The sequence below is a fragment of the Quercus robur genome, chromosome 6 (genome assembly GCF_932294415.1).
Source record: "Quercus robur chromosome 6, dhQueRobu3.1, whole genome shotgun sequence".
Lineage (NCBI taxonomy): Eukaryota > Viridiplantae > Streptophyta > Magnoliopsida > Fagales > Fagaceae > Quercus > Quercus robur.
This window is the reverse complement of record NC_065539.1, coordinates 12,610,797-12,624,573: the sequence shown is the minus strand read 5'-3', so window position 1 is coordinate 12,624,573 and position 13,777 is coordinate 12,610,797. Positions and strand designations below refer to the sequence as shown.

At 35.9% G+C, this 13,777-nt stretch overlaps 2 protein-coding genes and 1 long non-coding RNA gene across 3 annotated transcripts; 1 reads left to right on the top strand and 2 right to left on the bottom strand.

Moving 5' to 3' along the window:
- The first annotated feature begins 202 nt into the window (after nucleotides 1-202).
- LOC126732803 (ethylene-responsive transcription factor ERF011-like) lies at nucleotides 203-1,227 on the top strand. Its single transcript, XM_050435833.1, has one exon. It carries the CDS (start codon nucleotides 419-421, stop codon nucleotides 932-934), a length of 516 nt encoding a protein of 171 aa, XP_050291790.1. The 5' UTR covers nucleotides 203-418; the 3' UTR covers nucleotides 935-1,227.
- Nucleotides 1,228-6,963: 5,736 nt separating this feature from the next.
- LOC126732802 (CBS domain-containing protein CBSX1, chloroplastic) lies at nucleotides 6,964-13,178 on the bottom strand. The gene is made up of 8 exons (XM_050435832.1): nucleotides 12,847-13,178; nucleotides 11,600-11,687; nucleotides 11,455-11,519; nucleotides 10,049-10,097; nucleotides 9,863-9,915; nucleotides 7,751-7,866; nucleotides 7,552-7,609; nucleotides 6,964-7,463 (listed from the first exon to the last, which is right to left on the bottom strand). The coding sequence occupies exons 1-8, from the start codon at nucleotides 13,039-13,041 to the stop codon at nucleotides 7,392-7,394; spliced, it is 696 nt and encodes a 231-aa protein (XP_050291789.1). The 5' UTR covers nucleotides 13,042-13,178; the 3' UTR covers nucleotides 6,964-7,391.
- Nucleotides 7,937-9,852, bottom strand: LOC126732805 (uncharacterized). The gene is made up of 2 exons (XR_007659566.1): nucleotides 9,268-9,852; nucleotides 7,937-9,119 (listed from the first exon to the last, which is right to left on the bottom strand). It is a non-coding gene; the product is annotated as an uncharacterized LOC126732805 (long non-coding RNA).
- Nucleotides 13,179-13,777: the final 599 nt, after the last annotated feature.

Genomic DNA, 13,777 nt, shown 5'->3' with positions numbered 1-13,777 from the left:
CCCACCTCACATTTCATATTGTCCATTAATTTATCACGGCCTAGCTTAGATTTACGTCATGACAAATAGGGAAACATAAGCCTTAAAAAAAAATCACAGAGATTTTGTCGGTGAATTTGTTTTTTAGTTTTAAGTTTTAACTATTTGAATTTAGAAAAAGTTGAAAAGAAAATAAAAAGAAAGAAAATAAAAAGAAAGATAAAAACAACGTGGAGTCTTACCCAGATTACAGGTTTAGTGGCCAAGTAGCATGGACGAAACAAAAGCCTCCCTCTCTCTCTAAAAAAAAAAAAGCCCTTGCTTCTCCAACTCATCGTTCCTGTATTTTCATGAAGCTTCACCCAGTCCTTCAGTCTCACAGTCACAGCAGTCAGAGTCGGTAATTCTATAATTCACAGAGAGTTCTAGAGAGAGAGAGATGGAGAGAGGTGGAGGAGAGAGAGAGGCGAACAGGAAGAGAGGGTTTGAGAGCGAGAGAGAGCGACCGTACAAGGGGATAAGGATGAGGAAGTGGGGGAAGTGGGTGGCTGAGATTAGAGAACCCAATAAGCGTTCGAGGATTTGGCTCGGCTCTTACTCTTCCCCCGTGGCGGCGGCTCGAGCTTACGACACGGCGGTGTTCTATCTCAGAGGCCCATCGGCCCGCCTCAATTTCCCTGAGCTCTTAGCCGGTGAAGCCGGCTGCGGCGGCGCCGAAGACATGTCCGCCGCTTCGATTAGAAAGAAAGCCACCGAAGTCGGCGCACAAGTCGATGCTGTTGAAACCGCTTTACATCATCCTCATCCTCATCACCAACACCAACACCAACATCAGCAACAACAACATCGTCCTTCGACAGCTAAGACGGAGTTCAAGACTACATGTGGTGGGTTCGTGGACTTGAATAAGGTACCTGACCCGGAGAATTCAGATGGGGAGTGGGAGAGGAACTAGATTGAAAATAAAAATATCTTAGCTTTTGGGGGTTTTTTTTTTTTTTTTTTCCTATGTTTCTTTCTAGTACAGTACTTCGTACGTGAATTTGAAGGTGGTTGTCGCTAACATGCGCTAGGGAGGTATGTCACTGACGGCTGAAATGATGCGGCTCTCTCTCTCTGTCCTGTTTTTTGTGTACTTTACCTTCAGTTTTAGTTTTTTTCTTTTTAGCTTTTTTTTTCTTTTCAATTTAACCAAAGAAATTTTGGCATTGTAAAAATTATAAATGTTATATTAGCTAGTTATCAGTAGATTTGGGGTTTTTTTTTTTTTTTAATTACTGTTTAGTTTTTTTTTTTCTTTTCTTTTCTTTTAATTTGATGCCTCGGAATTTGACCTAAACTGTTAAACGCGTCTTTATTAGAAATATCAGCCATTTTGTTTAACTTCTTAAGCGAGATATCAGGAATTATCAGTTAAATTATACAGTTTTGAGGTATCTATTGTTTGTATGTTTGTTTAATTTCTCGGTGTTGGAATTTTCATTTTTCTTTTGCTATTTGGATGCCGTGTGAAAAGCAATTAGCAAGGGAAAATTGAGGTTGAATTGAGACAGAAGGTTGGTTTAATTATGGAAGAGGATAGAAAGAGAGAGGAGTGGAGAGAGAGAAAGAACAAGTGGAGAATGGGAACAGCGGTGGCCTACATACATCACACAGCAGTTGGGCGCAAAGAGCCATGCTATGCTAACCACTAAAGTTTCATATAACTACTAAAGTGATAAGATTTTATGAGTTAGGTAATTTCTGGTTTTGCACTATCGCTGATTATGAGCTGTGGGGCACCTGCGGCTCTGAGAGAGAGAAAGAGAAAGAAATAGCTGGGGGGGCTTGTGGGGGTGGTGTGGTTGTGATGATGATGACGATGGATGCACAGCTTGGTCGGTGTTGTCTTCACTCTTTTCTTTCGTACCTGAGAATTTTTGCAAAACTCGTGTGGGTCAAATCACCCCCAAAGTATCTCTTTCTCTCTTTCTCTCTAAACAAAGAAAAAATTAGCAAAGCTAGCTAGTACTTAGGAGGTTACACCCAGATCTGATGGAAAGTTTTTGACTTATGCTTTAGCTGTTATCCATGTATAGTTGACGATTTCTATGCGTTTTCTAGTACAAGACAAAGGTTTTAGTCCACAATTAGCGGGTGATTAAACTGCTTTTTAGACATGGCATATATATTATTATACATTTTTTGATGTCATCATTGGAAACTGTGAAATGGTATGGACTTCGGAGATATTTTAATAGTTTTGTTGAAACGAAAGTCATGATCCAAATACTATTGGGGAGGGTTCGATACCTGTAATAAGCTATAAACCGTCTTAATAACTTATTAGTATTATAGAGAGTTTGGGTTTAGCAAAAAAACAATAAAACATACTTCTATCTTAGACAGTTGCCCATTGTGTCCGGTTTGTTTGTGGGGAGTATCTGGCTCCCAATTCTCTTCTCCCATTTTTGTCTGTAATGGATATTTGAACAAGGATTTGGATTGGTATTGCAGCCAGTGCAATTCATCTGTCCCCACGAATACATATTTTTATCATTTTTACTTTTTTTTTAAACTTTTTTTTAATCATATTTTTTATTCAATGATTGAAATTGAAAGTTGTTTTTTTCAACTCTCAATTTCAACCCATGATAGCTATTACATCATGTAAGGTATTGCACTTGATTTTAATCTTTTCAACAACACTTTTAATCTTTTTTTTTTTTTAAATATATATATATATAAATTTTAGTACATTAATTGAAGTATTTTCTTTTATTGATTAACTTTCTCTTAATACATCTCAATTTTGAAAATAAATTTAAAATAATATAAGAAAATTTTCATGTTTAATAAAACGTTGAATATTTATTTGATTTTTCTCTCAATTAAATATGTAAGGTCACAATTTGGGTCTCTAGCTCAAGTGATGGATAAACTTAGGCCCAAAAAACCTAATACAATGAATTTATAGAGAATAGGTTGGAAAACTAGACTTTAATGAGTTGGACAACAAGTAAAATGGATTCAGATGACAAGAAAAGAAAGATAGATTGATTTGAACTAAAGAAAATCGTCATCGGCAAAGTCCAAGGAGATTAGCTCATATGTATATATCTCTCAAGTTTGATTACGAATTCAGTTCTTGATTGCTACAGTGTTTTTCTCTTAGTTTCTCGATCTCCCTCTCTCATTGCCTCCTTCTTCTTTTATACTCTCTTTCCCTTTTCATCTTTACCCTCCACGTGCAGGCTAGATGGTTGGTGTTGATACTTGTCCCATCAGCACCTTCCTGAAATCTTTGTGTAGTAGTTGTAGAGCTGAAAACCACTGTTTAGGTATCACTTCCACATTAATGCGGCTAAAGGGTTAGCTGCAGAGCATTCAATGCGATGGTAGTAGCTTTCTCCTTAGATATTTTAAGACTCCCCCCTATCCTATATTTCTGTAATGCTTATCCGTATCAACAAAATTTCCTGGAACAGCAGACTACCCCTTCGGCCCTCAGCTTTGGTTTGCCGAGGAGACATTCATCCTGGGCCCACCCTCCTGGGCCCTTATAACCAAAACTAACTTCTTCATTTACTAACACGGACTCTCCTGGCAATGTTTACTCCTCATCGGACGACTTCATGTCCTCGAATTGGACCCAGACCCAATATATACATAGATAATGAGCTCCTAGGCCCAATACCCCTACAAAATACAAGACAAAAAAAAAAAAAAAAAAAAAAAAAAAAGTGAGAGTTTTATGGATTTATTCCTAGACAATAACCAATTTAACAAAATAGGTATAAGATATATTTTGTTTTACATTTTAAAGTATTGTATTAATTTTTGTATTCTACCATAGGACTAAATATAGGCCTTCTTATCATTCTCAAAAAAAATATATATATAGGCCTTCTTATATTAGAGGATATTAAGCAAATGCTCAAGTGGCTTGGTGGAAGAACAGCCATTAATGGCAATGCCTTAATGAATTTAGGACACCACATTCATGCTTCTTTGTAAGGGTGTATACAGTCGAATTAAGTCTTAGGATAATAAAATTATCTTTGGCATGCCTAAGGGGAGAGATAGAGAGGGCCAAACAACTGTCGTTTGACTAGAAATAGGGAGAGGAGGGAGACCCTTTGGTAATCAGGGTTTGCTGAAAGGAAATTAAAGACATAAAGTGAAGTTATATTTATCATTTACATTTTTTAAGGTTAATTACAAATTACACCCTCTAATTTTGTCTAAAGTTCATTCAATTCAGTCATTGAATTTTTCTTTTATTCAATTTAGTCTTTTATGTTTTAATTTTGTTCAATTCTATCCTCCTGTCCACTTTCATTAGAAAATTGTCATTAAGTGTCCTAAAACAAGACCCAAAAATGACGTTTTAAGGGTTATTGACAGCACAATTTTAACAGTGATTGATGAGATGACTAAATTGAATAAAATTAAAACTTAAAGGACTAAATTGAAATTTGAAAAATTTAAAAGGATGAATGTTATTTAGCCTTCTTTTAATTATATAAATAATATATTAAATATTTTGAAAATATTGGTAAAATACTTGAGTCGAGTTTGAGTTGGAAGGAGCTAATACCCGAGTTGAAGAAGCTAATACCCACCTCGTCCCAAACCCATAAGGGTGGGGGAGAAAAAAACCAAAAAATCAAACAAAGTTCACTCTTGAATCTTGAACAGCTTGGGGAAAGCTAGTCCCCATTCAGGGCGAGATGGGTCGGCCTGTTGAGCTGAAACACCATCCCAGCCGAAGACTGCGGACAATCTCATCATCTTCATGTCCTATGCCCCTTTTCTCCTTTTGGTTCAAAAAAGAAACGGTAATTAAGGACCAAATCAAACCACTTCTACAAGCTACTCAACCACCATACCTTCCAAAAGAAAAAAAAAATACAACACAATACAATACTCGAAAATACTCTGAGGACATTTAGTAATGTCACACTAATAATGGGTCTGACCGTGGATTCAATTAATAGGATCTACTATTATGTGTCGCACTAATAATGGGTCTGACCATGAATTCAATTAATAGAATCTACTATTATGTGAAATAAAAATATTTAAAAAAAAAAAGAAAAAAAAGAAAAGTAAAACGTTATTATACTCTCATACTAGTGGGTTCCAATTAAGTCAACTAGTAAAATATTTTGTCGTTGAGTTAGAGATTTGAAGTTCAAATCTCATCTATACTAAGAACCAGTTAGTATCTTAACCTGATAATAAAAAGCAATTATCATAGAATAGGTACTATAAATTGAAATTCTATCGCATATAAAATATATAATAATATGAGAGATGCTACGTCTACAACATTTTTACAACAAATCACAAGTGATTAGTTGTTATTGGTTCAAATTTGAAACTAACACTAAGATTATTTTTTTGCCCTAACAATAACAACCAGTAACAACCTGCCACTTAAAATTTGTTGTAAAAATATGGCGAAACTACAACGTTGGTCCCTTAAGTTTACCCTGTATGCGCAATTGGTCCCTCAAGTTTCAAGCGAGCACAATTAGTCCCTTAAGTTTTAAAACTAAGTTGTATTAGTCCTTTTATTAACTGTCATTAGTTGTGTTACTTACGTGGCTAACGGAACCCATGACTTGGCATTACTTTTAATGACATGGCTTTTTTTATTAATAAAAATTGCAAAATAAAATGCTGGTTTAGCAATCTGAGAAAGCGACAACATTGAAAAAAAAATTATTGATTCACGGAATTGCGTTCAGTAGTAACTGATTTTGCCATTAAATTTTTTTTCCTTTCTCCAATATTTTAATTTATTTGCAGTTTTTCATCTTTCCCAATCTTCCCCTTCTTTCACTTTCTTTCATCTTTGATTCAGTAGTAATTGATTTTAATTTCTCTCTCTCTACAAGGAATCTCTATCCTTTTCTCTCTAATGGCGGAAACCTCTGCTCTGTGCATCTCGCCCTTGGCTTCGATCCCATCGATTTCTCGCTCCTCTTCTTTCTCTGCATTCACTGCCTCTCACAAATCCTCAATTTCTCATTCTCTTCGTCCCTCTCGTTCTCTATGTATCTCTATCAAAGCTTCTTCAGATTCCGGCAACTTTTTCGCCGACGATTCATTCGGCTTCTTCTCTGTCATCTCCGTCAGATGCTTCTCTCTCCTCTGCATCCCTTTGAATTTCGGCACCACTGCCATCGCTTTCACCGACAAACCCTTAGCCTCACCCATCCGTACCACTGATACCTTCGAAAAAAACAAAGCCTCCGATCTCAAAGACAACGAGCTTCCTCCTCATACTGTGTGAGAACAACCATTGACCCCTGTCCCTGCCGCTAAACACGCCATCTTGGTCTTTGATCCTGTTTCTTTCTTATTGTTTCTGTGTCATGAAATCATTCTCTCATCCTATCATCTATAAAGAATTGGGGCTTCTTGTTGTTACTGTTTTTTGGGTTTGTGAATTTTGAGGTGATGACCTTTTTAAGGGAAAAAGAAGTTATAGAGTTTTTTAATTTTGATTTTAGTCTTGGGCTGTCGCCGATGGCTGTCAGTTCCCCTTTATCGGTGTGCAAATTTCTTACATTAAATTTATTTTGTAATTTTTATTAATAAAAAAAGCCACATCATTAAAAGTAATGTCAAGTCATTGTTCCGTTAGTCACGTAAGTAACATCACTAACAGCAGTTAGTAAAAGGACCAATACAACTCAATTTTAAAACTTAAGGTACTAATTATACTCGCTTGAAACTTGAGAGACTAATTGCGTACATAGGATAAACTTAAGGGACCAACGTTGTAGTTTCGCCTAAAAATATTATAGACATATCATTTCTATGATAATAATCATAACCCTCATACTGTATAATTACTCCTAAAATACTCCATTTCAAGGACTTACCAGTGCGCATCGGTTATCCGTTTAAATACCCAGTACAGTAGCTTTCATAAAGTCAGGTATTAACTCCAGTATTTAATGGCATTATTCCACGCCATCCACCAATGGGTGGTCTAGAATGATGTTCGCCTTTATTATACTCAAAGCATAGCAGATTCACAATATTCCATTATAATAGCCTCTCTTTTGTTGTTTCTTTCTCATTTTTCCCCTTTTTTTTTGTTGGATGGAGAAGGTTGGAATGGAGGAGATAGTATTGCGTAACGGTTACATGAAACCAATCTTTAAGCTAATTCTCCTTAATGGAGAGATTGAGGAGAATTATTGGTACCTAACTGGCTTTGGTCATGGATACTACTCAATTTTACAAAGAACACTCACATTGATGTCTCATACATACATATGCCAAAATTGTTCATAGAAAGAAGCTGAGATCCTCTGACCTCTCTCTCTTTATACTCTCAGCGCTTGCAGGAATTGATTGCTCCCTGCTTGCCAATCTGGACCGCCTCAAATCCACATGGCAATGTCTGGATATTATGCTTTTTCACTAGCACGTTTTATTTGAAGGGCAGCTCTAACAACATTTCCTCTAGTGATAATCCCAACCTTCAAGTTATAATTTATAACTAATTAAGAACCAGAAGAAGCAAAACCAATAAAAAGAGAGAGAGAGAATGGATGGGAAGTCACTTACCAGCTTACCATCAGCATCTACAACTGGAAGTCGACGATATTTTGTCTCAAGTAATATCCTACATTAAATATGCCAATTCAGAAATGTTACCTTTTAGCTGCAGGTACTCAGGATTGCATGTGGAACTCATGGAATAAGCAGTAGTAGAGGGAAAAAGAGGATAGAAAGAACACTGGAAAAAGAAGAGGAATTAAATAACCTAGCAGCATCCTCAAGATTAGAGGTTTCACGAACAACAACTGGCGCTGGCGTCATCAGATCACCAACCACCTTCCCATTCGTTTTACTGAGCAATTTCTGTACCTCATTAAAAGTCTGCAATAGCATATGCAATTGGAGAATTACACAGTTGGACAATCTAACCAATTTTTTTTTTTTTTGGGGGGGGGGGGGGGGGTGAGGGAAGGAAAAAGCCAAAAAGGAACTCATTCAGGACCGTAAAGTTTCTCTGTTTGCTAGTTAACAATTAGGCTGTCCACCCTAGTATATGGTTCTACAATCAACATCTTAATTCAAGGTAAACTTGCAACCATTACTCCATCTAAAATCAGTGTTAAAATCAACAAACTAGTTGGCTGATTACAAATTAATGAGAAGCAATATGTTAATTTTGACATATTAGTTTAAATTTGACTCTATTGAATGATGAGATAGACATTGCAAACAAATCTCAAATTAGGTTGTCAATTAAAAAAAATGTAGTTTGAGGTGGACATTGCAAATGAACCTACAGTTTAAGGTGGATAACAGCAAAGTAATCCTAACAATTAGAAATAATACACAACCAAAACATTCTGCCTTCCCGGTCTTATTAGTACGTTGATTGTGTTAATGCATTTCTTTAACAAGGTCACTAGATCATGATGCTTCACCACACTGCTCTAAACCACAGGAAAGCACAGACTTGAGACGTTATGTTATCATTGCAACCCTATCTTCTGATAATGAGATGCAGCTCTCAACTTATAGAGTTTCTTTATCAGGTTCCTTCTACACTACAAAGCCCTTTAAAGCTATTTATTATGTTTCCTTAATCACTCTCATGACTGACAGCACTGCAAATAATCTAACAGAATCAAGCAACTTGAGGACTCACTACAGCAGAGGGACTAGACAAATTAGGCACAGAAAGAGCTTTAGTCAATTTGCAGAGAGAGAGAGAGAGAGGGTGTTTTAAACGTCACTGAATCTTCAGGGAAAGACAGTCTGAAATGGAACTTGTGCTACAAAAAAACTAGCCATAGTAAGGAGGAATGACTTTATTCAAGTCAATCGCCCCCAAAAGACTTTAGGAAACCCAAAAATAAGGTGGCACATGGCTAGAAAAGGCGTGGGTGTAGCAGATGATTAAAGCAGCGATCATATAGATACCCTAAATAGTCAACATTTTTTTTTGATTAGTAAACCTAAATAGTAACATATAAGACACTATTTGAATTACAAAATGTTTTGTTTATTCAGGTCAGATCCACATCAATGAAATACTCCACCCCCTTTTTCTAAAAGTTTACAGGAAAAAAGTGATGGAAAGAAGACCAAAACAGAACCTCAAGTCCTCAACACAAAACCTCTTTATAACTTTGGGGTTAAAACCACAAAATTCATTTGGTCAGATCCACATCAATGAAACTCCCCACCCCCTGTTTCTAGAAGTCTAGAAGGAAAAAAGTGATGGAAAGAAGACCAAAACAGAACCTCAAGTCCTCAACACAAAACCTCTTTATAACTTTGGGGTTAAAACCACAAAATTCATTTGGTCAGATCCACATCGATGAAACACCCCACCCCCTGTTTCTAGAAGTCTAGAAGGAAAAAAGTGATGGAAAGAAGACCAAAACAGAATCTCAACTAATCCAACCCTAGAATCAACTCTACAGAGTTCCCTGTTACTCTCTACTGGTCTGGTTGCATGGTCAGGGGCCTTACTGCCAACAGGTCGATAATGTCATCTGATTTAGCAATGCCTGTGCTGCAAGTCAATTTTTCTTTTACCCCTAAATTCTGCCACTATTTTTCCAATTTTCCTGCCCTCATGATTCTATTTAACAAAAAGCAAATTCTTGAGAATTCTCTTTTGTCTAATGGAACATTTAGCAAAACGGCAAAACCCCCTGGTCTTTAATTGCCTCTATCAAGATATGCAAAAGACAATAATAGTTTTGCTAAGCTAATATTCATCAACCTTTAATCTTTACCCAATGTAAAGATTGATTTTATGAATGCTAATTATAAACAATATGAAATAAATGTAAAAAACATGGATAATCATGAAAAGAGAGTTTATTTTAGAGAAATAAAGTTTCTCACATACTTTCCAAGTGCTGTCAACTTCAGGAAACATGCTAGTGTCGCTTCGTGTGCCACCTAATTAGAATATTGGAAACTTTTCCATCATGTAAGAAATCAATAAAAATCGGTGAACACACAAAATTTTCAGTTTCAGGCCTGTACAGAGTTCATTCAAAAGGTAAGATGTAGCTTGAAATTTTGAATTTACCAGATATGGAGTCCAATGCTAAGAGGTCATAATCTGAAACTAGCCCAACCTGCAACCAAAGAGAGCCTTGCAAAATCATTCCCACAATATATTGTACTAACACAATGGAACCTCTTCAGGTCACTTATATAATGTGAATTTGCAAAAAAGACCCAATGGCAGCGTTAAATAGAAGTCAGGGTGTTCATGAACACCCTGACTTGCCCAAAACAAATCATACTTGTGAAAAAAATGTATATACATAATTATTTTTATATTAAGCTATCCTGACTTGAGAATCTAAAGAAATTGGGTTCAACAAAAATAAGAGTAATACTCACAAAGAGAATCTTGGCCCCCCAAACATAATTCTTAACCCATTAAACAACAACAAATGAACAAAATACTCAACAAAAAGCTCATTCAAAATAAAAACCCCTAATCATTCAGATTCGCTACTCGTTCAACCCATTTCATAAAAGAATCATGTCTAATTTCATTTTTCCTAAATAGGGTATCAAGAGAGATAATGCGGTTATGACTTCTCCTCAGCAGTGCTGCCAGCTTTGCTCTTTTGGGCTTTGCAGTCACAGCTTCTCTCTCTCTCTCTCTCTCCATTTTTATCTTCTCCATCATCACTTCAGACTCTAATTTTATTTATTTTTTTTTTTTTTGAATTTCAGACTTTAATTTTATTAATCTCATCTCAACATTCTTAGTTTTTGTGTTTTAATTTTATTAGTAGAAGGAAATTGTAAAACTTCAAGTATTGGTGTTTTTTTTTTAATTTTTTTATGTCAATATATTCATATTCTCTTTATTAAATTTTGTATAATTTAAGTTTCTTAATGAATACCATAGAAAAAATTCCTAAAGCCGCCACTGAGAAAGCCAACAAGGAGAAGTCAAGAAACTGAAATTAGCTATGGAAAGATGTGAAAACTTCTAGAAAAGAAAATGCATGATTATAGCTACAAAAGCAATAGAGGATTTAAACAATAATCTGTAGTCTGGATATTTGTTTCAGTACAGCCAGCAGTTGTGTCACTATGCTGAACTAATTAAAGTGAAGCCCCTAATCCCAATGAAGCTAAGCTATTATTTTCAGTAGTTCACAAGCTCTATTTCATTGTTACTTTCAAAGACATGAGCTGGCCATTGACCCTCAGATTTGGGGTCCACTGGGAACAATTTCAATACCTAATCCTGGTACATAACTGATAATGTTCTCAGTAATTAAGAGATGGTCATGTATGAAACTATTACAAATTAGTAAGAAGTTGTTAAGCCTGATATTGGACTTTAAATCATATATAATCCACGAATCAGGAAACTGATTATATCCAAAGACTGAAATATACTAACAAATTTCTGCTACGTCAATAAAAGAAAAGAGTGACTCACAAAGCAGCGTATGCAAATCTTACCAATTTCCAGTTGTCATCAATGACAGGAAAACCAGTGATTCTGTTTTCCACAAGAGCTTCCAGTGCTGTTGGCAGAAAGGCTGATGCATTAGGGATTCAAAACTATACAACATAGTCTGAGATGAAACCCAAGTATAACAACTACCTTCATCCACAGTTGTTGTAGGCTTTACCACATGCAAATCTTCCTTTCTTGTCATAAAATCACCAACGGTGTATACTCCATTTCTTGGCTGCAAGTTAAGAAGTCAGTGTGACAAACAATAAGATATGGAAATAATACTCTTTTTTTTTTTATATATATATATATATATATAAAAGCAATAAAACTTTATTGCTGAAAACTTAAGAGCAACAAGCAATCCTTCTTAGTACACAACACAGGTAGTATACCAAGGAAGGATAGGAAAGGAAATTATACTCCTTAAATGGATCTTGATTGAGTATTTGTTACATCTTTTGTGTATATATAGATCTAGTACTTCACGATTAATTAAGGGAAAGGAAAACAAAATAACATTTGTCCACTACAAATCAATCTGGATTCAAAACAAGATGCATACCACTCCAAAACCCCCAACCTGGCAAGAAAATCATTGGCTGCAAATGGATTTACAAAATCAAATACAATTCAGATGATTCTGAGGGGAAATCACCACCACACCTCCCCACGCACATGTGCGCACACACACAGACTGTGAGAGAGATCACATGACTAAATAAAGCATGTTAGTATCCACGTCTCTAATTAAAATATATATCAACTATTTTCTGAACTTATTTATATATATTCTATATGATCAGTCTCATCAATAATTTGCGCAATAGCTAACAAAATCCTGTCAACATTTGTTTCAAAAAATATTTTTTGGAAAGGCAAGTACATAATTTCATTAAGAAAGCAAAAGGGGTGATACTATTGTACACAGAGTGTATACAAATGTGACCCAAAAGAAAATTTTAACATCTAAACAATATGAATCAGAATTCAATGCAACTTCCACTAGTTTTATCGTCACCTTCTTACAGTTAACAAACTATTGAATAAGAGCGAATTCTGTAATACTCCAATTCGAATTCCAATAATAAGTTACCAAAGCAGAGACCCTTTGCCATGGCTCTAAACCAGAATTCAAATTTCAAAACTCTAAAACTTATAGTACATTAACAAACATAAAATTTGGTCACAGAGTCATAGAAATGTTAAACAAAACAAATGATAAAGACACTGCCAATCCCCTTCCTATATTAAAAACATCGATCTTAGCTTAGATTAATATCCACTTTCTAAAAGGCAAAGAGTCGTTAATTAATGCAAAAACAGCCAGTGCGAAATTTGACAAACATAAACACACAAGTTTAGAAAGATAAACGGAGAAGACAACAACGTACGGGTACCGAATTGGCCGTCAAGGTGCCGCTAGCGGAGACTGAGAAAGAGCTGCGGAGCCCCGAAACAAGTGTCCGCCTGGGACGCGGTGGTACCGGACACGGCAGTTGGTAGCTGAATGAACGGAGAGATACGGCGGGGGTGCGGTGGTTTGCGAGGGCTAGAGGAGGTTCCGGGAGAAGAAGAATTGAGTCCATCGTGTCCGGTTCGGTTTGTTCCTTGTAATTGACGAAGTGTTTGGGAAGTGGAGAGAAACTGTGGACTGCGAAGGTCGGAGAAGCCGAAAACAATATTAAATATTAATGGCCCCCGTCTTTTTTTATCTTTTCTTTCATCTTCATATATAAAAGTGCCCAAGCCGACCCAACCTCATTATTTGTATTGGACCACGCATATCGTGAGAGAAAACATAACATGTGACCGTCTAATAATATTGCTTACTCTTTTCTTTTTTTTCTTTTCTTTTTTTTTTTTTTTTTTTTTTTTTTTTTTTTAATGATAAAGAGTTATTATAAGAAATAGACACTGTAAGGACACATTTTGCAGCCCAAGCCCAAGCCTAGTACAATAAATTTCTAGAGAGTGGGTCAAAGAACTAGGTCATAATGAATTGAACACCGATTAGTGTGGATTTAAATGATGAGCAAACAAGAACAAGAAGCACTGATCTAAATCAATTCACTGTCCGAGGAGGTAAGTCTTTATATAAATTAACTAGACTGAATACAAGTATAATTTTGATAGTTACAGTGTTCTCTTTCTATTTTCTGATCCCTTCCTCATGGAGGGTCTCTTACATTATATAGCTCTCTTTGGACCATCTTGATCCTACACTTGTTGGTCATCTGAGCCCTTATTTGAGTATCTATCCCATCAGACACCTTCTTTAGCTTTCTGTGAGTTGTGGTAGCTAAGGTAATACTGTTCAGAGGT

Bases quoted from the DNA above. Each gene is read 5' to 3' on its own strand.
- LOC126732803 (XM_050435833.1), top strand. From the start codon at position 419: ATGGAGAGAGGTGGAGGAGAGAGAGAGGCGAACAGGAAGAGAGGGTTT.
- LOC126732802 (XM_050435832.1), bottom strand. From the start codon at position 13,041: ATGGACTCAATTCTTCTTCTCCCGGAACCTCCTCTAGCCCTCGCAAAC. The intron at 11,520-11,599 runs GTAGTTGTTATA...TTCTGCCAACAG, and splicing joins TACAACAACTGTGGATGAAG to CACTGGAAGCTCTTGTGGAA. The intron at 10,098-11,454 runs GTAAGATTTGCA...CTTTGGTTGCAG, and splicing joins TTGATGACAACTGGAAATTG to GTTGGGCTAGTTTCAGATTA.